At 40.3% G+C, this 24,109-nt stretch overlaps 1 protein-coding gene across 1 annotated transcript in view; it reads left to right on the forward strand.

Moving 5' to 3' along the window:
* Positions 1–24,109, forward strand: part of ZDHHC13 (zDHHC palmitoyltransferase 13) — a 95,137-nt gene that overhangs the window by 45,444 nt on the left and 25,584 nt on the right. Inside the window, exons 11-18 of the mRNA XM_021001890.2 lie at positions 4,572–4,696; positions 5,633–5,695; positions 7,528–7,621; positions 8,385–8,468; positions 13,736–13,893; positions 15,797–15,894; positions 18,676–22,474; positions 23,447–23,629. Coding sequence (XP_020857549.1) covers positions 4,572–4,696; positions 5,633–5,695; positions 7,528–7,621; positions 8,385–8,468; positions 13,736–13,893; positions 15,797–15,894; positions 18,676–18,814 — 761 coding nt within the window. The 3' untranslated portion in view covers positions 18,815–22,474; positions 23,447–23,629. The remainder of the gene's footprint in view (positions 1–4,571; positions 4,697–5,632; positions 5,696–7,527; positions 7,622–8,384; positions 8,469–13,735; positions 13,894–15,796; positions 15,895–18,675; positions 22,475–23,446; positions 23,630–24,109) is intronic.

Genomic DNA, 24,109 nt, shown 5'->3' on the forward strand with positions numbered 1-24,109 from the left:
GAAGTGCCTAAAGCTAGATTTGAATTCAAGTCTTCCTGACTCAAAGCCCAGCACTCTATCCGCTGTAACACCTAGCTACATCTGTAATTTGAAAGACTTAGTCGTGTAGGAAAGGGGAAGGCTCCACTCAGGTGACAGCCAGTTGCAACAATCACCTGACAGGCAGCTACTGGAAGAGAGATGAGAGTTTATTTCCATGTAGGCCCCAGAGACTTCAGGAATCATAGCCTCCATTGCTGAAAAGGAAGAGAGGAACAGTGAACCTTTCTGAAACTCAGATGGGAAGAGATTAGGGTCTTGAAATACATCCCTGTGTTATTTCTAATTATGGTCATGAGATTTCTGACAATGTCCCTGGGGTGCATCCTCTTTGTTACCAGAGACATAACATGGTGATTGGAAATGAGTTGAGTTTACTTAGACCAAAGATACTTAAACACTTTTAAATCTGAATATAATACAAAATACGAAAAAATACAAAATATAATACAAAATAAAAAAATTGTCCACCTACTGGTGGACAGGCAGACCTGGTAGGGTATTATAGCTGATGAGATGGAATACTTCATTTCCTTGTCCGGAGTCCATCTTGGTACGTAGTTGTTCCTAAATATTAAATGTAAAGTTTACTGTTCACGAGAGGCTCTGGGTAAATCACTAGATGGCATACTTCTTCTTCAGATAAATGTGATTTTTTTTTTAAAGCAATGAAGCTGACCTGCATATACCCTTTGGAAGTTTTCTTCGTGGGCTATGTATTCCATAGTCTTATTTTCCCGTCAAAAATGTCCAGTGTTTGTTCAAATTCAGATTCTTCACGTGGGTGTTATTTTTTTTTAAATTTTTATATTTTTTTCAATTATATATGAAAACAATTTTTAACATTTTTTTTAAATTTTGAGTTCCAAATTCTCTTCCTCCTTCTCTCCTATCCCCCCTCTTTGAGAAGGTAAGCAATTTGATATAGATTGTATGTGTGCAGTCACGCAAAATTTATTTCCATATTAGTCATGTTGCAAAAGAAAACACAGACAATTAAAACCCCAAGAAAAATAAAGTTTAAAAAAGTATGCTTTGATCTGCATTCAGACTCCATCAGTTCTTTCTCTGGAGGTAGATAGCTTTTTCATCATAAGACCTTTGGAATTGTTTTAGATCATTGTATTGCTGAGAAAAGCTAAGTCAATCACGGTTGATCGTCATACAATATTGCTGTTACTTTGTATGCTGTTACTATGTACTATGTGCTATGTTCTCCTGGTTCTGCTTATTTCACTTTGCATCAGTTCATAATCATCAGGTCTTTCCCAGTTTTGCTGAACCCAGTAGATGCTATTTTTAATGCACATGCAGCCTCTGTGTAGACATCACTTAGAAGACCATTTTGTGGTACACATGTAGGTAATATACTTTTTCACTAACCCAACAAGCATTCATTAAGCTTCTGTCACCCACAGGATTCTATGACATCAGTATTGTTCTACTTGGGGTATGTCTTAAAGAAGGTTAAGCATTTTTGCCCTCGAGCAGTTTATAATCTGGTCAATAAAATAGAACTGACATATGCAAAATTATTAGGGAACAATTAAGTGAAAGATGGAGTGGTATTAATAATAAGTACAGTGGGGATATAAGCATCACGAAAGAGATTAGACTTAAGCTGGGCCTTGAAGAAGGATGCAGAATCCAGTCTGACAGTGACAGAGGATGTAAAGAAAGGTTTGTCATCCCATGTTTCTCCTCCCAAGCTGTTACTTTAGTTTACCTTCCGTGATTCTTTTGTTGGGCTTTTGTGACTGTGACAGGAAAATTCAGTTGATCTTGTTTGAACCGGGTCATCTTAAAGTTACCCAAGCAGTAGAACGAGTACTTCCAGGGAAGCTGCTTGTAGATGTAGCTTAGTTTAAGTTATGCCACATCGATGTAAATCTGGTTTTACAGGAAAAAAAAATTAAGGGTGACTCTGCTTTTCACAGTGACTCACTTTAGAGTTCCCTTAAATAGTGAGTGATCTTATTTTATTTAAAATATGATTTAATTTGCAAAGAAAAAATCAGTTTATATATAGTTTATCTTTTTTTTTCACATTTCAACCAGATAACTTAGGTCTTGTGTAAAGAGGTGGGCGAGATGAGTATTTGGAAGTCAGAAGCTGTTACTACTAATACCTTTTATGTTGTTAGTCTGCCTGCAGCTAGTTTATAAAAACTGAAGTATCTAAGCCTCCTAGGCAGTGTTTCTAAATTGGTCTTTATTTTTTGCAGCAGCAAATGTATTGTAATGAAGGAGAGCAAAGAAGCCAGAGACCCCACCTGGCCCTTCCTTTCAATGCACTCAACTCTGTAGTAACAGTATGAAGATTCTGTACCCCACGAGGGCCTGACAGGTCGTACATAGATTCCATGAAGACCTACACACACTATAGGGAGTGGTTGGTTAGTTATGGACACATCAGGAGCTACTCACTCTATACCTCTGGCCACAATGGCTTTGCTGCTGCCCTAACCTGCCATCATTTCCACACCCACAGACTATGGGCAAGTGGGAGTAGACACACTCTCTTTTGTGAGCCAGGATTAGTCTTTAAAACACAACCCCATCCTTTCCTAAAAGACCTGACATGGAAGGCCTTTGTTGTGAGAAAACTCCAAGGGGAATGCCGAGGTGCTAGCTTGGACACTTCTGAGAGAGGAAAGGAGGCTGCTGATGGGGAGCTATCCATAGTTCAAGACAAGGTTCCATGTTTGGAGATACCCTCCTTGCAGATAGGATAAGGTAATGGCCTTTCCTGGATTGCCACAGGAGGATGCTTGTTGTTGGCCTGTCACGACCAGCCATGCCTTTTCATTATGTGTACTTCTTGGTCCTATTGATCCTCCACAGAGGGTCTGCCCAATGGTCAAGAGGCCTTCCCCTAAGTTTTTGTTTAATTGTTTTCACGAGTCTGTATGTGTTTTATTACATTTTGTCAGTTTAACACTTGAATCCAGGATTAAACAGAGAGTGGAGAGGAGACTAGATTGGCTTTAGGGAACTGAGATATTATTTTAGTGACTCCAAAATTCTCACTGAAACAATAGCCCATCGTTTTAATACCAGTATACTTCTGTGATGTATAGCTATGAGTCATGGAACAAAATACCTTCTGAAGAAATAAAAGGAATGCTGCTCGGAGGGCAGTGGAGAGGTACCTCATGGGTGTGTGCTGGCTATAACATATTACAAGTATGGAACAACAGTACAAAATTGAACTGGAGAGCCCCCATATAAGTCTTAAAAGCAGAACTATAGACGAGCCACAGTGAAAGGTGCTAACCATTTCCTATGCTTATTGTTCAACCACAATTGTGGCCATGTGGCCTCTGGATTTTAGGGTATGTTTTTCATAACTCAATTTCTACCCCCAGTCCCTTAGAACGACATTTTCTGTGCCATACAAGAGTCCTAACAGTAGAAACTCTAGAAAGACTATGACAATCACTGGATGTCAGGAGACTGACTTTTTTTGATCATAGTCAAAATTAGTGTTATAATCACTGTCATCACTTTGTCTCAGTGACAAAGCTTTGTTGTTTTATTTTTGTATTTCAAAAGAGAGATTTATCTACTTAAGAATATATTTTGTGTTAAGCCATCTGATCTCTGCTGGCCATTTCTAGTAGTTTTTTTTTTCCCTCCAAATAAGCTTACCATAATATTATTACTTATACTGCAGTGATTAAGTGGAACTCTGACCTAAGCAGTGTGTGTCCCTGCCCCCAACAACCCCCATCACACCCCATCCACACTTTACTTGGCCCTTTGTGCTTCTTGCCCCTGTACTGTAAATCCTCCCCATTTGGTCTCTCCAGCTAGTTGAGGGCCTTCCTCTTTTATCTCTTGGCATTAGGAGGATACCAATGTAGTGGTAAGGCCTTTCTAGCTGTTATCCCTCCCTCACATGTTGCAAGGCATTCATTCTCCTGAATGCACTAAAGCCTATTTACACCCACTCATTCAGCTCTCCATTGTAATACTGTTACACGGATTAGTAAATATGAATTGTACTGTCATCTAACATAAGTACATTTTTCAAGCTTATCTAACATACATAGAAGCTGATTATATTTGAATTTTTTTGCAAAGAATATGCTTCTTTAGATTAACTACAGAAGCTGCCTTTAAATGGTTTTGGTGTAATTATCAATAAAAGTAGATTTCCCTTCCTTCTTCCTTCCACTTTTCTCTCTCTCTAACTTCTTCCCCTGCAGTGTCCAAATTAGAGATTCATTTCTTCTGTTCTTTAGAGGTTTTATAGTTTCTTGGAGGTCAATGAAAAAATGCCAATATTTCCAGGTAAAGTAATGCCTTAAGCTATTATTAGATACATTTTGTGTGAATGGGGGGTGTTGTGTTGGGGGAGAGATGAATTAACTAACTACTAGCTGAACAACTGGGTGATTGGATAGACCCTGATGGGAAGAATATAGTACTGAAAGGAGAAAGGGGAGGGTGATACGCAGGCTCACCCCCATCACTTCCATTTGGCTGGCTAGAATGTTGAATCCTATGTTCCTTGACCTGGTTTTTACATTTAACAGGCACCACTGTTCAGATTTCTTTCTTTCTCAGTGTGATTGGCCTCCTCTACTTTTTCTACAAAACCTGGGTCACCAATCCTGGCTACTCTAAGACTTCAGAAGAAGAAAGGAAAATGGTAAATTCTTTAAGTAGCTCCATTGATCTCTCCTTTGGTTTGAAATATAGCTGTGGAATTTCTCATTTTGTTTCATTCTGTGTCCATTTATTATCAACAACCAAACTTTTGTTAGTGGATTGGACCTGAGTTTCCCATTAATCTTTATAATATATTTGGTGTTTTAAATCTTTTTTTTTTCATTTTTCATGTTTATAATCAGATACACATCCAGTTCTATTAGGAAACAGTTGTGGTTAACTGAGGCAGGTGGGTGGCATAGTTAATAGAGTGTGGCGCTTCAAGTCAAGGAGATTTGAGTTTAAATCCTGCCTCCAACACTTACTAACTATAGGACCCTAGGCAAGTTGCTTAATCCCTCTGGGCTGAGTTTATTCAACTGTAAAAGGAAGGGGTTGGATTTGATAAGTTCCCTTCTAGCCCAAAATCAGTGATCAATGATTTCTGAATATTTTAAGCCTTTCCTGGGGTAGTCCCTTCCTCTCCACTTAGATGGGACTGCAACCAGAGTACTTACTTACCAGTAGGACCTCTCTCATCATTTGTGAGAGAGTAACAACTGTGAAGTTGCCAGTGAAGTGTCCTTTTAGCAGGTTGGCGAAAGCACTTCAGACCTTTGCTAGGAAGTCTGTTGCTTCCATAAAATCAAGAGCAAATATGACTTACAGTTCCACCTTCTCTCTTAAAGGCTGACTTTGTCCAATAATCAGAAGAGGAAGAGAATTGTCATAGGGTTGGTATTGCAAATCTATATGCATCTAGATTTATAGACTACAATAGAAAATGTAGTCTCGAAAAGTTATAAATTTCCAATGTGTAATGATTTGCTAGTAACTTTTTCAAATTGTTTTCTTTCTACTTGTCTGTGAAGTGGTACTTAGCTATACATAATTAGATAAGAAACAAAATCATAATGCCATTTTTTATGCTTTTCAGAATATCATTGCCCTTGCAGAAGCTGGTTGCCTGGATTTCAGAACATTTTGCACAACCTGTCTTGTAAGTGAACCTCTTCTGTGTATTCTTTTTCTCAATAAAAGCAAACTAGTGAGATGGCATTATTGGAAGGTTCACTATTCTGTTTTCCATTTGGAACATTTTGTAATGTTCCTATGTTCCTTTATTTTTACCAAGATCTAATTTTTAAGTAATATCAAAAAGATCATGTGCCACGAAAAGGTTTTATAAATACTATGTAAGGGGCAGCTAGGTGGTGCAGTGGATAGAGCACCAGCCCTGAAAGTCAGGAGGACCTGAGTTCAAATTCAGCCTCAGACCAAACACTTGACACTTACTATCTGTGTGACCCTGGGCAAGTCCCTTAACCCCAATTGCCTAATAAATAAACAAACAAACAAACAAACAAATAAATACTGTGTAACTTATATACATACAACTTACCTGTCCTAGGAAGAACACTGGGTTTGAAATCAGAAGGCCTGTGTTTGAGTCTTTGTTCTGCTGTTTTAATACCTGGGTGACCTTGGTCATTTAACCTCTCTGAGCCTCAGCTTTTTCATCTTCAAAATAAGTGGGTTTGGGGCAGCTAGGTGGCACAGTGGATAAAGCTCGGGCCTTGGAGTCAGGAGGACCTGAGTTCAAATCCAGCTTCAGATACATGACACTAGCTGTGTGACCCTGGGCAAGTCAATCCTGATTACCTCACCAAGCAAACAAACAAAATATGTGGGTTTGACTTAGTTGGTCTTTGAAAACCCTTCCAACTTTAAATACTATGAACTTTCGATTATCCACTTCAAAAATTACCAATGACTTTTGTTTGTCCCTGGTAAACTTCCCTCTGCTACGCAGCTTGTATTCAATTATCCACTATGGCTTGCTCAAGAAATACAAACTATATGTGGTTATGATAGAATACTATTGTAATATAAGAAATGATGAGCAGGATGCTCTCAGAAAAACCTGAAAAGATTTACATGAACTGATACAAAGTGAAATGTACTGTGTACAAAGTAACAGCAATATTGTAAGATGATAAGCTGTGAATGACTTAGCTCTTCTCAGCAATACAGTGATCCAAGACAACTCTGAAGGACTTATGAAAAATACTATCTACCCATAGAGAAAAAACTAATGAAGTCTGAATACAGATTGAAGCATACTTTTTAACTTTATTTTTCTTGAGTTTTTTTCTTGTCTATGTTTTCTTTCACAACATGACTATTATGAATATGTTTTGCATGACTACACATGTATAACCTATATGGAATTGCCAGCCTTCTCCGGGGAGGGGGGAGAAAAGAAGGGAAAGAATTTGGAACTCAAGAGTTTTAAAAACAAATGTTAAAAATTATTTTTACATGTAACTGGGGAAAAATAAAATACTAAATAAAAGCTTAAAAAAAGAAATAAAAAGTAACTTTTATATAACCTAATCAACACAGAATCATGATAGTAAATCTACTGCCCTAAATTCGAGGTAACTTTCTAGAGTCAAATTGATGTTTTGTATAATCTACACCATTATATCCCTTCATTAATAATAATTGACATTAATATTTAGTCTATAATTTGAAAAGCATACTACTTCCTTTGGAATCACTCAGAATCATAGAATATTAGAGCTGGAAAATCATCTAGTCCAATCCCCACATTTTCAAGTGAGGGAATTGAACCCAATATAGGAGAAGGAACTTGTCTCATGTCAATCAGAAAGTCAATGGCAAATAAATATTTACCAAACCTACAGAATGTTTTTCTAGGGCTTTTTCCACTATGAGAAGTTGAAGCATTAGCTATCCTTCAATTAATGCACAACTTGAGTGCTTACGTGTCAGTATTTCACTGAGGTCTCTTGCCCTCCCAATTAGGTAAAGAAACCATTAAGGTCCCTCCACTGTCAGCTCTGTAATTCCTGTGTGGCTCGATATGATCAGCACTGCCTATGGACTGGACGCTGTATAGGTGAGATTGCATGTCCATGTCTGTTCGGGCACATGGGCACACATGTATACACATTTAATTAAAAACAGCAAACTAATCCTCTGTAATTGGCATATGGAAGATAAAGGGATATGTTTTGTTAGTCCTTTCTTATTAAACAGGACATCTCTTGGGAAACAGGAATGTTGAGTCCTCAGGGCTTGTAAAAGGGGTCAGGGGCCCCAACCAGCTTCTCCACTTGCTCTCCACCCGTTCTGCGGGTAGGAGACCCAGAGGCAGCCATAGACCAGGGCTGGTTTCTCTTGGGCATCTTCTTGTGCATTTTGCTCCATCCACAGACCTTTGTTTCCCTTGCACTGACTGCCCCTTTGCAACATAAGAGGGAGGTATCTCAGGAGTAGTACTTAGCTATTGCAATATGGCAGTTGGCTCTTTTTTCTCTGTGTTTATTATACATCCACCAACCCCTTTTCCTAAAGTTTATATTCTCCATTCCATTGGTCAGGGTTACTTTTGTTGTTGATTTTAACCATATTTAACATGTACAACAGGGTTATTGGAGGGAAGGGCAGACTTAAATTCACATTGGGTTCCATACTTCCCTAGGAATGGCTGACAGCAAGATGATGCAACTGTTTGCTTTTGTCTTAATTATTGTTTGATGGGATGACCTTATTTGTATTTCACTTCATAAAAAGCCTTTGATAGTAAAATATTAATTATTTTAAAATGGGAAAAAATTAAGAGGAAATTATTCAGTATTTCATTTCTTTTTTGAATTCAGGTTTTGGAAATCATCACTATTATATATTCTTCTTAATTTTCCTTGCCATAGTCTGTGACTGGATGCTATATGCAACTCTTCTCTGTAAGTATGGTTGGTTAGTTGGTTTTTTTCACACATTGGTCCATCCACCCATAGCCATGATGCCATAGCCTCTCCAATTACTTTTGTACCATTCTGCTTAGGTGCTGGTAAACCACACAACTTCCCTAAAGGCTCTTCTAGTGATTAAATAAGATAAAATGAATATAAAGTGCTTTATATTTAAGGTGCTACATAAATATGTGCTACAAATTTAAGGTGCTACATAAATATGAGGTGTTATTATTGTTGTCATTCAAAAATGGCTGTCTCTGGAACTTCATCAATTGTAGATGTCATATAAAGTAAGGGTATTGTTTATCAAGTTTCAATCATAACCTAATGATTGAATGATGAATGTGCTCTTTGGATTGGCTAATGGCGCCAAGCTAAAAGAGATTTCTCAGTAAACTTAAAACAGATGAGAATTTAAAGTGTTCTTGTCAAATTGGAAAAATGATTGGAAATACAAGTTCAGGGAGGGCAGGCCACCTGGGGAAAGAAGACTAACTACCAGAATTGCGGATGAGAAAGAACCTGCTTGGAGCAAGTGTATTGGCAAAGAATGATGGAAAACCTGTTAAGTCTAAACTGACTGATAATTTAAGAGAAACAAATATGATTCACAGATGGGAATATAGATGTAGGAACTTAGAGAGAATGGGAAGGATCAGGAACTAGTAGCCTGTGAGAAAAAGAAAAACAAACAAACAAAAAAAACCCTAACCCTGTAGCCTGGAACAAAGAAAGCTGTGAGAATTTAATAACATTTTGAAAGAACAGTGGCCTTTTACAAAGGATACTAAGCAGTTCTCCATTTCTCTTGTAGACTGATCAAAAGGAAATTGGTTTACATTAAATCAGGATGGACTTTGTTTATATCTTTAAAACAACTTTTTGAGTATTTCTCATGGATGGAAATTTCTGCCTTTGGAAATTTTTAAATAGTATACGTTGTGATTGGTATGAGTTGATTAGTTGTGGTCTCATAAGAGATATGGTTATGGATGCTACTTGCAAACCAGTTCCTTATGGCCCTTTTAGTCCTGAAACCAGTTATTGGAATTAATTCTTCTTGTGACAACTTCTGTAACTAAAAGCGATTGCCAATGTAGTTGGCTGTCAAACATCCAGTCTTATCCTTTTAAAACCTTCTGGGTCATGCCCAGCTGTGCAAGAAAGCAAATTCTTCTTCTAGTGCCCCAGCTCATTTGGAGAGTTTTCCTTTTTAGGCCTGATTGCAAAGCATATTCCTGGAAAGACCTTTCTGTATTGGTCCTCAGAGAAGTGACTTCTACTTGTCACTTGGACTTAGTTTGATGGAGAGGAACCAAGTTTTACATCACACTCACGTCTCTCCTCTTCATTCCCTTCACTAAAAATAATCATCGCTATCTGATGTCCGTGTCCAGCATAAGGATGTATTAATAGGGTTGTAAGCAACTTCCATTTACTGTCACTTATCATCTTGCCAAGAGTGCTGGATTTGCAATGAGAGGCCCTGGGTTTGAATTCTGACTGCTGTTTTACTACCTAGGTGTCTTTAGGGAAGTCATTTGTCCCTTCTGGAGCTACAGATTGGAGCAGGTCACCTCTAAGATCCCTTCTAGCTCTAAATTCAATGAGCCAATGGTTTTTCTACTCACTATTTTTTCTTTTTTCTTTATCCCTCCACTAGTAATTTTTTTTACTGACTCATTTTCTCAACATTTTTGTGCTTTGTATGTTACATTAGGCATATACTTGAAAAGTTTACCACATTATATCTATTTTCTGTTTCTTTTCCTAATGTACCTTCACAATAAGCAAGAGACTGCTCTTTAAAAATTGTTTGGTAGCCTTGTAAATTACAATTCACAGTATTCAGTTTTTATGAGGTAGGTCCTATTGCTTTTCTCCTGTGCTTAACATTCATCCACTCATTCATTCAGCATTTACGTAGTGCTACCGCAGTGTATGCAGAAGAGTGGCATCTTGCATAGAAGTTAAGATAAGAGAAATCAGAGCAAATGGGGAGAATAAGAAGGTATTGAAACACTAAAGACCACTGTGAGGACCCGAAACAGGCAAGGGAGAGGCGAAGGTGTAGGAGAAGACTGGGGGGAAAAGAGGGAATTGCAGAGTTTCACATCTTAAAGGCATAGCAGTGTCAGGTCATAGCAAGGCCTGGGGTGGTCTCCATTGTGACCATGTGTGTGATTGCCAGAGATGGAAGAGAAGTCTTTAGACTCGGAGAAGTATAAGCTCTGGGAAATCAGGCTTTAGAATAGATATTGATGTGGATGATAAAGTTGCTGCAGGTGATAGAGAGCAGGTGTAATGGAAGACCAAGCTGTATGCAAAAATCATTGGAAAAGGAGGAAGAGTGTCTTGGAAATTGGCAATTGACTTTAGAGAGGTTATTTGTTCTACTTTGCTTATGTGAACCTCAGGGGAGAAGAAATTGTTGAACGTTAATGGCGGAGAATAGTCTAGAAATGCCGGTAGAAAAAGGAGTTATGCAAATGACTGTCTTGAGCTACCATTCGGGGTAAGTGGAGGAACAGGTTTTATTGCATAGATGAGGTAGGGATGGGATATGGTACTCTTAAAGGATAGTGAAGTTTCACTTCATGGTAGGAATCGGGGAGACCTCAGATGCCAGCTAATCCCACCCCCTCAATTTACAGAATAGGAAACTGAGGCTCAGAAAGAAAGTCAGAACCTGGCCCAGGACACTGGCAGCCTCTCTGATCACTAAGCTTCGCTGGGCCTCAGTTTACTCCTATATAAAATGGGGGTTTGGATTGGATGACCTCTGGGTTCCCTTCCTGCTCTAGATCCACAGCCTGTGATCCTGTGATTGAACTGATTATCTCTCCTCTTAGCCACAAGACCTGACCAGCCCAGGAAAAAGCAGAAAGCAGGAACCATTTGGGTTCAGAGGACCCTAAAAAGGCCTTCAACCTCCCTCCACCTCTGGTAGTAAATCTCAGAAACTCCTTAAGGCCCACTATAACCAAAGAAGCCCAACTGCTCAGGCCAGATGTCACAGCAAAAGGCCAACATTAAGACCTAGTGAGGGGGCAGTACCCTCCCCCCATCATGTAGGGGCATAAGCACCTGACATGCTCCAGGTGAGGACAGTTAAGATGAGCCCCGAGCCCCTTAATGAGTTGCTTGCTATCTCCCCATCCCACCCCCCACCCTATGCTTTCACTGGTGTGGAGTCCAGGCACAAACAGCTTGTCACTCCGTGCTTTCTCTTCTCCTCACAATGGTCTGGCTAGCAAGTGACTCACAATTCACTTCCTGTGGGTTAAATAAGGGATCAGCTTAAATCATCGCCACTCCCAGAACCCACCTGTTGGGGATTATGTGATTTTATGAAAAAGGCCTTCTAAAGGAAGCAGCCAAGATGTGAAAACAAGTGGATGCCCACGTCAGCTGTTGCCTCCACCTGCTGTTGGAAATTGTAGTAATTACTCTGTGACATCAGGTGCTTACCAAGTAGCTTCCTTCACCATCCTAATGAGGATCTTCATAGAAGTATAAATTACTTTAACTTGTTACCTCGATTGTCACTTCGAGATGATTGCTCACAGAATGTTGCTGGCATGTATTCCGCAGAGGTGGGTAGGAGTCTAAAAGCTTTAAAAAAAAAAAAGACTAGATTTAGGAAATTTACTTCAGGACCAAATTGAACAGATGGTTGATAGTAAAGACAGCACACATTTTGTCTGCATCTCAGGAATTTATAAATGCTCCTTGGGGAAAAAAAAGTCTAAAACTATCAAACTGTCAGAGGCATTTATGGAACTCCATTGTGCAGCTCTGCAGAATTTTAATTTTAAAAACCATTCACCCTTTCCCTATGGTCATGGTGATTGTAATAGTTATTTAATTTTAAGAGACCTGCCCCTTCATTTCTTCTCTTTCATCATCAAGGGTCACCTCATTTCTGTCTCCATCCCCAAGCAGTTCCCTGAGGGAACCCTAGCTTTGGGGTCAAGAGCCAGAAGAAGCTATAGATAGATAGATGCAAGCTCCCATTAACTTGATAGAGGGTTTCCAGAGAGAGCCACTAAGTTGGGAGAGCATAGATCCAGCTCTGCATCATTTGCCTGACTCTCAGTGTCTCTGAGCCTTTCACCAGCAGGTGTGGTAAGGATGCAGAGGAACCACCTACTTTCATCTTTATGTGTCCCTGTTTGATTATCAGTCATAAAGAGATAAGATACAGTTGGCAGAAGAGTAATAGTCTAGACCTATTCGTGTTCACCACTTTGATGCTGCAGGTACTTTATAGGGCAGTACAGTAAGGTGGAAAGGACAACCTGATTGGATTCAGAGGATGGGGGTTCACATCCTGGATCTTCACTTTAAACTCTCTGTGACTGGGGCAAAGTCCTTTAACTCCTGTACCCTTGAGTTTCCTTACCTGTGAAAAGAGTTGGGGTGGACTAGACCAGGGCTTCCAAACCTGGGCTACACACAGCCCCTGGGGGGTGTACAAGAACCTTAGCAAGGGCTCATTGTTTTGTGTGAAAAACTAATGAATGCCATTTTCTTTCAAATATATATGTGATAAACTCTAGAATTTATTTCATATTTTATGTTGATAAGTGCAAGAGGCTTATTGAAAGCCAAAGCTTATTAGGAGCCCTTGGACCAAGATGACCTCTGAAATCTCTTCCAGCTCTGAATATCTGGTCCTGAGTTGAGCCCTGCACTAGGAACCTCTTAGCCTATCTCTCAAGAGAGGATGAGCTATTTGCAACTTTTAGATTAAATGGAGCATTTTGTAGAAAAGGGACAGCATATTTGTGTGTGTGTGTGTGTGTGTGTGTGTGTGTGTGTGTGTGTGTGTGAGAGAGAGAGAGAGAGAGAGAGAGAGAGAGAGAGAGAGAGAGAGAGAGAGAGAGAGAGATACCAAAAACACAGGCTAAATTTTTTTTAGCTGTAATCATTTTCAGCTGGCAAGTCCTCAAGTGAATAACTTTCCTCCAGTGCATTTTATGCTGAATCTGCTAGAGTTTTTTCGAGTTTGATGTTACATTTTTCTCTGTCATTTCTTTTCTCTCTTCATTTGTTGCTAACCCGCAGACCATGGTGACCCTTAGAAAATATCTTCTCATTTTAATTACAGGTCTAATTTCTGGAGCTCTCTGACACGTACACGCACACGCTTCTCCTCCACTGGATCTGTGATGGCTTTATCCTTTTAGAGAGGGATCACTTGTCTGTTCTGTTCGCTTCTTTTCTAATAGTTCTTTTTTGTGAATCCACAGATTGGTCCAATCATTGCACTACAACGTACCATCAAGATGGAGCATGGACCTACCTCAGTCAGATTGTGTCCTGTTCTCCTTGGGTTCTATACATCTTCATGCTGGTGTCTTTCCATGTATCATGGTCTACTTTTTTGTTATTAAATCAGTTCTATCAGGTATTTTTTTTTACATCTTATAATGTCTCTGGGCACCATTTTCTAGCTACCCAGTTTTTATTCCCTCACTTATCTTATTTACTTTCTTAAAACATTAGCAAACACATTTCATATTCTGCTACTATGAAAACTGTGTTGCTTACGGTGGTGGTTGGGGAAGAGGTGGAAGGGTGAATTAGTGGCTACTGGATATAGTGATAATACCTCCAAAGATGCTGGTGGCCATTGCAGACCTCAGGTACCTAGGCACCAGCCAGCCAGCTGGCACTTACTTTACTTCCAGCCATGCCTCCCTTTGTTTCCTGTGAGTCTGACATCCTGCTACTGCTGCTGGGAGCCCCTACTTGCCCAGGCAGATGAGGGCTACCTGTGCCAATTCAAAACCTTGATTATGTGGAACCTAATTCACTAGAACCTTCAGCTAACTAACTGGGACTTTGTTGCTGTGTTCTGCTTTTAAAATAAAGAAGCAGGTGAGAAGAAAAAGTGATAGGAGATGCTTAGTCCACAGGATAACTTTTGAGGACAGTAGTGGTGATTGTGGATCAGTCCAGTCTTCCACACTGCCAAGAGTGGGCAGTGAGAATGAGGCCCTGCATGACTCCCAGGGATTCTGAGTTCAGTTCTGTGTTCATATAGAACTTATACGCAAGGCAACATGTAAATCCTAAAAGATTTAGACTTCTCCCTAGAGTTATGGGGACAGAAAAGTTGGCTCATAAATTGCAGGAATTACACCACTGAGCACCTTGTTTCTAGGGCACTCTGCTAGGTGCCATGAAACAAGATAATCCTTTCCCTCCAGGAATTTACAGTCTAATAGAGATTTCCAAGAACACAAGATTTGTTTTGTAAGGGTTTTCTGTCTAATGTTCAACTAACCAAGAAATCATATTATTTGGGGGTTTGTGTCCTAGTTATGACTTGGTTACATTTTTAACCATATGACCTGGGGCAACTCACTCCCTCTGTAAACCTTGGTATCTGTCAATTGAGGGTGCTGGAACATCTCGAAGGGACCTTCTGCTGCTGATAGTGTAGGACTCTATGCAATTCATCCTGGTAAACTGAGGTTTGACTACAGTAAATCCAGAGTAACAAAGCTAATTCAAGTTACACCATTTTATTCTTATCTTTCCGGTGTGATAATTGTCAGTCTTTTAAGGTATATAGACTTTGCAGAAACTTGGCATATGAACACCACCAAAAGAATAACTCTGATTTTATTCATAAAAACAGACCCTAAAATTCAAAATAATTTAATCTGCAAATAAAATGCAGATTTTATTGATAATTCTCATTTATCTTATTCAGATTTTATTCATAGTCAGCATCATTAACTTTAGGTTGGAGCAGATGGCTATTAAGGTCCCTTCCAACTCTAAATTTATGCTCTACCCTGTAAGATAATAAAGCAGTTTAAAAGAGCCAAGTGTATGCCTTTTCATGTTTGACTTTAAATTGAATTTTAAATTTTTGCTCATATCTTTTGTTTTTACCTTCACTTCAGAATATATTCCTCTTTTACCCAGCTGGCCATCCCTTGTATCAAAGACTTTGAAAAGAGGAGGAAAAAAAGAAGTTCAGCAAAGCTAACCAATATGTCAGCCTAGTATGACAGTATATGCTATATCATGTACCCATAGCTCCCCCACCTCTTCAAAGAAAGGAGAGATCACACACTTGTTTTACGGCATGATGATTTCTTAAAGGATTTTAGCACTAGTTTGATAGATAATTGGTCGAACGAAGAGCGGCTGCAATATATGAAGGTTGTAGGCTTCATTTTCTGGTCAGACAGCTAAGAGCCATCACTTTTGGAAAGGCTCTTGAAAAACTTTGGATGCCCTTTAACATGTTGTCAGGAATAAATTGTTTTCTGTTACCTTTGCTACACTTTCAGATTGCGGTTTTGGGTTTGACATCACATGAGAGAATCAGCCTGGTGAAACAGAGCAAGCACATGAAACAGGTTTTTTCACTCAGGAAAACACCATACAAGTAAGCAGGGATCTCTTTCCTCGGCACTGACCCTGTGGGCAGTGCCCCAGCTGGCTGCCCTGACTCCCACCCACTCACATCGCCTCTCTCGAAAAGGCCTCCCTCTCTGAGCTCATGGAATTTGCTTGCCAGGACGCTGTAGCCAGAGATAGTCCCCAGATGGCTGCTGTGGCCAGAGCTGCTCTCTGTAGGCAGCCGTTGGGCCGCCCTGCTTGACATGAGCCATAGACTGCTTTTGAGATGATGCTCGGGCAGGCAGGGTCTTCCCACAAGCCTCACAGTCCCAAGGGTGCATGTTGCTCATGTGAAGAAATCAGAAGGTAGATAAGTATTCTGTGAGGAAGCCAGACCCTGAGGCCCTCTGTGGAATGAGGGTAATCCTGAAGCTTGCCAAGACTGTTAACCTGGCCACTCACCTCTCTGTTCCTTTGTCTAACTGTTTAATTTCTCCATGTCAAAAGGAGATTATCACCTCAGTTTTGTGCTGCTTTTTTTTGTTTGTTTTTAAATCCAAAGCCATAAGCATATAAAAAAAAATCTGTAGTTTATTCCCAACTAGGGACGGGTATTTTCGAAAAGCCTTAAGTCTTTGGTATGTGAAGACCAGCCTCTGAAGCTTATCTGTGCCCTGGCTTCACACGTCAGGTCTAGGAATGCTGCTGAGGTGACCCAGAGCCCCCTTAGGCGAATGTTCCCAGCCTATCTCCATGAGAAGTCTATTTTAAAGCTCATCACAGTACAAGATAAAACTGTTAGGCCTTCTCACAAGAAAGTCAGGAGCTGGAACTTGGCTGCAACACACACAGGGAGAAGGGAGAGATCAGCTTAATTGGAGAAAGGGGGCTTGGAGGGGTGGTGGGGAAACAAAGGGCCAGGCTTGTGATGACAATTTCAACAATGCCTCAGTTGTTGAACAGGCTGCATACATGTTCCAATGAACAGGAAAATAGCAAATACAATAAGATAAGCCTTATTAAACATAAGGCTGCCACATTTTGGCAGCCAGAAGACATAGATAGCGGGGAGTTCGGGAAAGAAGAGGCTTCCTGGCAAGGATGGCTTAGCCAGGGTTCACCTAATCGGCCTCTGAGAACGCACAGGGCTGCACTGGACACGTGCTGCCTGGCAGTATTTTAGTGGCTGACTCTGAAGTTTTTACATTTTTCTCTTATCAGTATTAGTAATAATAATCATAATAGAGCTAGCGTTTATGTAGATCTTTAAGGTTTGTAGAGTGCTTCACTTATTTTACTGCATTCAGTTCTCACAGCATTGCTGAGAGGCGTGCCTTCTATGTGCCAGGCACTGTGCTATTATTATCTCTATTACACAGGTGAGGAAACTGAGGCAGACTGATTAAATGGCTTGTCCAGGGTTACACAACTAGTAATACTATTATCCCCATTTTACAGATAAGGAAACTGAAGCAGGGAAAGGTTAAGTATTTTACCTAGGACCACACAGCTAGTAAGTATCTAAGGCAGTATTTGAACTCGGGTCTTCCTTACTCTAGGTCCAGCGCTATATCTACTGGGCTGCCTTGCTATCTCTAGAAGGAAAAGGCTTCTTAATGATAATAGTTCCAGATATGTACAGAGCAATTACTACTTGCAGAGTGCTATGCTAGGGACTTGGGATCCAAAGAGAGAGAACACGTGGTCCCGGCCCTCAGCAGGTTTACAGAATAATGGTAGTGGCAAGACAGTGTGGTTTTCTTAAAGTACAAGGTAGCTTGTGCTGAGCATGATGGAAGAGTTGATTCCAGTAAATGCTAGAGATGACCCAGGCTGTATGCATTTATTAAATACATGCCAAGCATTGTGCTAAGCACCAGGAATGCAAGAACAAATGTCCCCTACCCCTAAGGAGCTCCATTCTAGGGGACCCCACAGATGCTTAGGTTGGCACATACAAGATACATATAAGAGTAAATGGAAGGTAGACTTGGAAGAAAAGTACCAGCGGCAGGGGGCTAGAGAAGGCTTCCTTCCAAAAGTAGTGCTTTAGCTAAGTCTCAAACCCTGATGTGAGGAGGCAGAGCCTTCCGGGCATGGGGGACAGCCAGTACAAAAGCACAGAGCATGTGAGGGGCAGCCACAGGATACAGAAGAAGTAGTCCTCAATAGCAGGAGCATTTGGGAAGGCTTTGTAGAGTTGGCAGGAGTTGAATGGACCTTGAAGGGAGGCTTTAGACAAGCGAAGAAGAAGGAGAACTTTTGCAAGCAGGTGTGAATACCGGGACAGCAAGGGGAGTGCTTATGATTTGCTTGGAAAACAATGAGTAGGACAGTCTATCTGGTAAGGTATTTTCCAATGGGGGGATGGTAGAAAATGAGGTCAGGGACACATTATAGAGGGCCTTAAATACCAGCATAAAGAAGTTGGGCTTAACCTTTTGGGCAATGAAGAGCCATGTAGACTGGAGCAGTGATGTACAAACAGTCCAGTGTTTTAATAAGGCTTATCTTATGGTAGCAAAGCATAGGATGAATTAGTGGGGAGAGAGAGGCAAAGAGGCCAGAAAGGAGACTATGATTGTAATAGTCCAGGGTAGTAGCATTTTAAATGGACAAGAAGTGACATTTTGATAGTAGTGACAATCCCGTGGAAGGTAGAACCTGGAACCAGTGGAAAAGCCAGGGTAGAGTAACTGGGGAAAACCAAGGAAAGCAATCCCTGTGATACCATCAAACCAATGATAGACCTGGGCCACCTTGTAATAGCCAGAACTGATCAGAGGCTGCCCGCTAAGTCCTGTTTCCCTTTTCTTTTCTCGAGCAGCCATGGATTCACTCAGAACCTTGCCGACTTCTTTCAGTGTGGATGCTTTGGCTTGTTCAAGCCTAGTGCTGTGGACTGGACCTCCCAATACACTGTGGTATTTCACCCAGCCAAAGAGAAAGTTTTGCGCTCTGTATGAAGAAAAGCAGTGCTAAGTTCTGAATTAGAAACCTGACTTTTTGTTTATTGGGCTGGGGCACAGAAACAAGTGAAGTTCAGAAGTTTATCAGAACTGAAGCGAACCCTCAAATGAAAACATTCTTCTAGGTCTTCATGTAGTAGACAAAACGGGGACCTTTCAGACAGCTAACCTCATTGCACTTTGTAGTTTCAACAAGATAAATTTTTCCTGAATTATCTCAGCAAGTTACTTAAACTCTTTTGATACATTTTTCACCAGAGAAATGCCACTGTTGATTTTTTTTTTTAGTTTTGAAGATTATATTCATTGATTGTGGATAAAAATATATTATATTTTCACATTGTATTGGCTGTTTTGAAATAGTTTTATTCTTAAAACTAATAATTTTGGTAAATTATTTTTCTTTGTGTTGCATCTATAAATCTGTATAAAAATGTTTGAATGGATGTATCTGTTTTGCTTTCACACTTCATAAATTAGACTTTTATACAGGTAGGTTCATTCAGTGATTTTTTCCGACACTTCTAGAATTTGACTGTTTGAAAAAGGCATACATATCTTAAAGAAACACGTTAGATTCACAACCCTGGAGGTAAACTGAGGATTTTCAATTGCCAGCATTAGCTAGAAAGTACAAATAGGGATAGATACAACCATCGAATACAGTAACGTGAAAATGTAGATTTAGAGCTAACAGGGACCTTTGAGATTAGCTTCTTCTCCCTCTCATTTTACAGATGAGCAGCCAGAGGCCCAGGGAAGGGAATGGGGAACTTGACCAAAGTCTCACGAGTAGTAAGGAGCAAGGCTGGAATTTGAACCCAGGACCTTTGACCTCATGTCCACCCTGCTTTGCTGTCACATAAGTCAGATCATAAGTCTCAATTTCCCTTTTTGTGTAAGGAAACATTTCAAGTCAGGCAAGATGCACCTTCATTTTAAAGGAAAATCTCTATATGGCGGTATAGAAGTATGGCTGAAAATTAGGTCTAGTCATTCACTTTACAGAGGGATTTTTCATGGTAAGGTGTGTCAGAGGGCACCTTTCAATACCAAATCTCTCAGTACATTTAAAATAGAATCTGATTTACACAAACCTTTAGGAATACATCTGTTGCAAAAAGCAAGGCATGCTAATATACTGAGTTGAAAAATTAACATGTATTCCTGCACTTACCGGTCTCTAGACTGTGTTGAAAGAGCTTATTGAAAGAATGAGGCTCTTATGAAATCTTGGAAGGGACCTTGGAGGTCATCTAGTCCCATCTGCACATTTTACAGATGAGGAAAGTGGAGGCACAGACTTGCCTAACACCACATAGGTAGTAAGTGGCCATGCAAGATTCAAGCTCAGGTCCTGGGACTCCAAGCTCTGTGTTCTTTTGGCTGGGCCGTGGTCTTTAAGAACCAGCTAACAGCATCAGGTTAACACAGTTATTGTGCAGAATTCAGGCAAAAGTGAAGATGTGTAATTGCCATAATCCTTTCTCTTTGGGCCTGGAGAATCTAATGCAATACAGAATGGGACACAACCAGTCAGCACTTAGAAATGAGACTGTTTTTTTTTTCTTTCAGAATTCCCAGTAGCATTTTAACTACCTTTAAGAATAACTTTAAAATGTTAAACTTAATTAAGAAAAGAGAAAGCATATGTATTACACTCTAGATTGAGTTGGCTGATTTATTTTTATGGAAACAGTGTTTATGCCCCATCTGTACTCGCCTTCATACAAACGTGGTTGCGAGGGCAGCTGAATTTATGAAGCCCTTCCGGGTCCTTTTGTATTTCCTTTCCAAGAAACACTCACAAAATAACCATGTTCCTAGTTTAGGACCAGCATACTGTTCTCTGTTCTCCAGATCTGGATTCCAGAGAGACCCAGATTCAAATTCTTCTTCTGGCTTAATAAACATAGGCAAATCACCTGACTGCTCCAAGCCTCAGTTTCCTCATCTGTAAAACTGAGATTGTGATACTGAAGTACTGATTGCACAGAGTTGTTGTGAGGATTAAATGAGGTAACAAATGCTTATTGAACTGAATTGAGATAATTATAATAGCTAATATAGAGAGCTTTAAAGTTTGGAAAGTGCTTTACTTATATTGTGATGTCTATAAAATTCTTGGTCCACCTTAATACCATATGCAAATGTCAGACTGTTAATATTACTACTTCACAACTTTGAAGACCACATTTTCAAGTCAAGTCAAATAAATAGTAATGATAGCTAGCATTTATATAGTGATTTAAGGTTTACCAAGTACTTTACAGTATACCATTTTATCTTCACAATAGACTTGGGTAGTAGGTACCATTATTTTTCCTGTTTTATAAATGGGGAAACTGAGGCACTGAGCAATAAATTAACTTGCCCAGGGTCACATAGCTAGTAAGTGTCTGAAACTAGATTTGAACTCAAGACTTCTTGACTTCATGTCCAACAGTCAGTCTGTCTGCTGTGCCACCTCACCGCTTTAAGGTTCTCTCAAGTGGTAGCCACTGTTAAATGCATGTACTCAGGAAATACTGACTGAGATGACTTAGTCTATAAGTCTGTAAGTATTAGAAGAGTTCTCTTAATCCTTTATGGGGCCCAGCATAGTGCCTTGTACATAGGACAGGTACCCATTAAGTGTTTGTTAGGTCAATGTGATGTGGGAAAGAGTGAAAGTTATGGAAAGATGAAAAGTTTTGTTTTTTCTTAAATCCATGAAGTTTCATGTGGTAAAAGACAAGGATATGGTTTTTCAAGGTGGCTACAATCTCTTCAGGATGGAAAGGTTGAAGGAGTTGAGATTATTGCAGAAAGTTATGGTGAGTTTATCAGCAGAGTACATTTAAAGAGTACTGGATTTGTGTCTGAGCACTGGGGTGAAAATCCCTACTCTCCTTAGCTGCCCGTGTTCAGCAAATCACTGACTCTCTCTGGGCCTCACTTTCCTCAAAAGTCACTCCCAGCTCTAAATCTGGTATTAGATCTACGATAGTGTGTGATCCAAGATCGTACACCAACCAGATTACAGTAAAGACAACATTCTGCTGACAGGAAAGTACTGGGGGCCAGGCCTGGGCATTTCTAACACATCTCCAGGTGGATCCTCAGGCTACTGACCTATGAACAACAGCACTTGCTATTCTAAGGGCCAGGGCAGCCTAGCTTCTGATGTGGAGGTTGGGGTGATATCCTAAACCTCAAACTTACACATGAAAATCATCAAGATCATCTAGTCTAAGCCGTCTGTGTTCTAGATGGGGAAACAGACCTAGAGAAACTAAGTGATCACACAGGTAAGGAAAGAGCAGAGCTAGGATTGAACCCAGGCTCCCTGACCCCAAGTATATTACTTAACACTCTCCCCTGCTGATAGAGTTACCAGCTTTGTTGACTTAAGTTTTACATCCCGAACAGAAAGCTTGTTGCCACCAGGTAGGAACTGTAATGTCCTTAGCATTAACAATGCCAAGTTTGAACCTCTATGGCACTACTGCTTATCAAAATCCCTTTGGAAACAGTTGGGATGAGATATTTATCTTGTGCCTTATTGTTAGCCTTCAGGTTTCTTTTAGCTGAGAGCCTACTGTGTGCTGAGGGGTCACAGTGAACAGTGAGAATAGATCCTAGTCCTCAAGCTTACCCTCTGAGTAAAAGCATAAGGTAAGTACAAAGAACCCTGGAGTCATAGAATGTCCGAGCTGAAGGGAACCTGCCAGGTCCTCTCGTCCAGCTGTTTCATTTTGTAAATGAGGAAACTGAAGTCCAGGAAGATGAAGTGAGTTATCCAATGTCACGAGGCTATTTAAAGGCAAAACCTGGGGCAGCTAGATGGCAAAATAGATACAGTACCGGCTCTGAAGTCAGAAGGACTTGAGTTCAAATCCGGCCTCAGACCAAACACTCGACACTTACTAGCTGTGCGACCCTGGGCAAGTCACTTAACCCCAATTGCCTAAAAAGGGAAAAAAAAAAGACAAAACCTACATTACATTTTTTTTGTCATATTTAGCTAAGATCAACCCTTTAAGTGACATCCACACTAAAATGAACTTTGCCCAAGAAGGCAGTCATTGAAAGAACAAAAAAGACAGTTGTACATACAGAGCACTTGATAAATGCTTCTTCTTGTTTCAAATGAGATAGGAAATAGATCTAAATCATTGGTTCTTAACCTTGAGCTAATTAACTTCCTTAAAAATTGTTTTGATAACTACATTTCAGTATAATTGGTCTCCTTTCTAATTCCTACGTATTGTATTTTATGCATTTAAAAATATTGCTTGGGGAAGCGATCCATAGGCTTCACCAGACTGTCAAACTTGGCTTGTCTGGGCCTCAGCTTCCTCATCTAGAAAATGAAGAGCTTGGACTAGTGATCTCTATGATTTTCACAGAAAAAGGTCAAGAACCCCTACAACAGTATCTCTAAAACAGTGCTTACCCTCAGAGATGGGAGTAACTGGGCAAGCCGATGAGATTAGGATTAGAATCGTGGTATGTAGAGCTGGAAGGGACCTTAGATCATCTAGTCACTCTCTTTGTTTTATAGCTGAGGAAACAAGCCCAGTGAGGAAAAGTTACTTCCCCTGTAAAAGTCACTGTCATACCTAATCGGTGGAACTCTTCTCCCAGTACAGCCCCGATTAGACTCGTCCCCTGGCAGTCCCTGCTGCAGCTCCTCTCTAGGCTGTGCAAGCACCCAACCTGAGCCAAGGGATTGATCCTCGGGACTTCTAGGCACCTGCCCCTCAGGTCACCTCAAGGCTGCAGAAATGACCCTTGGAGGCTGAGTTCTGTGCTCTGCATCAGGGATTGGTGAGTAAGATCCCTGATTTTCCCCATTTTGTTTTGAGTCGGACAGAGAGTTGCATAGGATTAGCAATATGTTATAATCTGGATTGCAGATAATGTTAAATTATCATCCTGTTGTTGAGTCATTTTCAGTCATATCTGACCATGATCCCATTTGGGGGATTTTCTTAGTAAAGATATTGAAGTGGTTTGCCATTTCCTTCTCTAGCTCATTTTTCAGATGAGGAAACTCAGGCAAAGTTAAATGACTTGCCCAGGGTCATACAGCTAGTAAGTATCTGAGGTGAGATGTGAACTTGAGTCTTTCTGACTCCAGGCCTGGAGCTCTATCCACTGTACCACCTTGCTGCCTAGTCACTTGAGTTTTCACCACTTAGCTGTCATATTCAGCTCCTCACTTTCCTTTGCTCCAAACATCTTACTGGTTCTACCTTCACATCCTCCCTCACATATGTCCACTTCTCTCCACTCACCCAGCCTCCA

The sequence above is a fragment of the Phascolarctos cinereus genome, unplaced genomic scaffold (genome assembly GCF_003287225.1).
Source record: "Phascolarctos cinereus isolate Bilbo 61053 unplaced genomic scaffold, phaCin_HiC Scaffold_9;HRSCAF=440, whole genome shotgun sequence".
Classification (NCBI taxonomy): Eukaryota; Metazoa; Chordata; class Mammalia; order Diprotodontia; family Phascolarctidae; genus Phascolarctos; species Phascolarctos cinereus.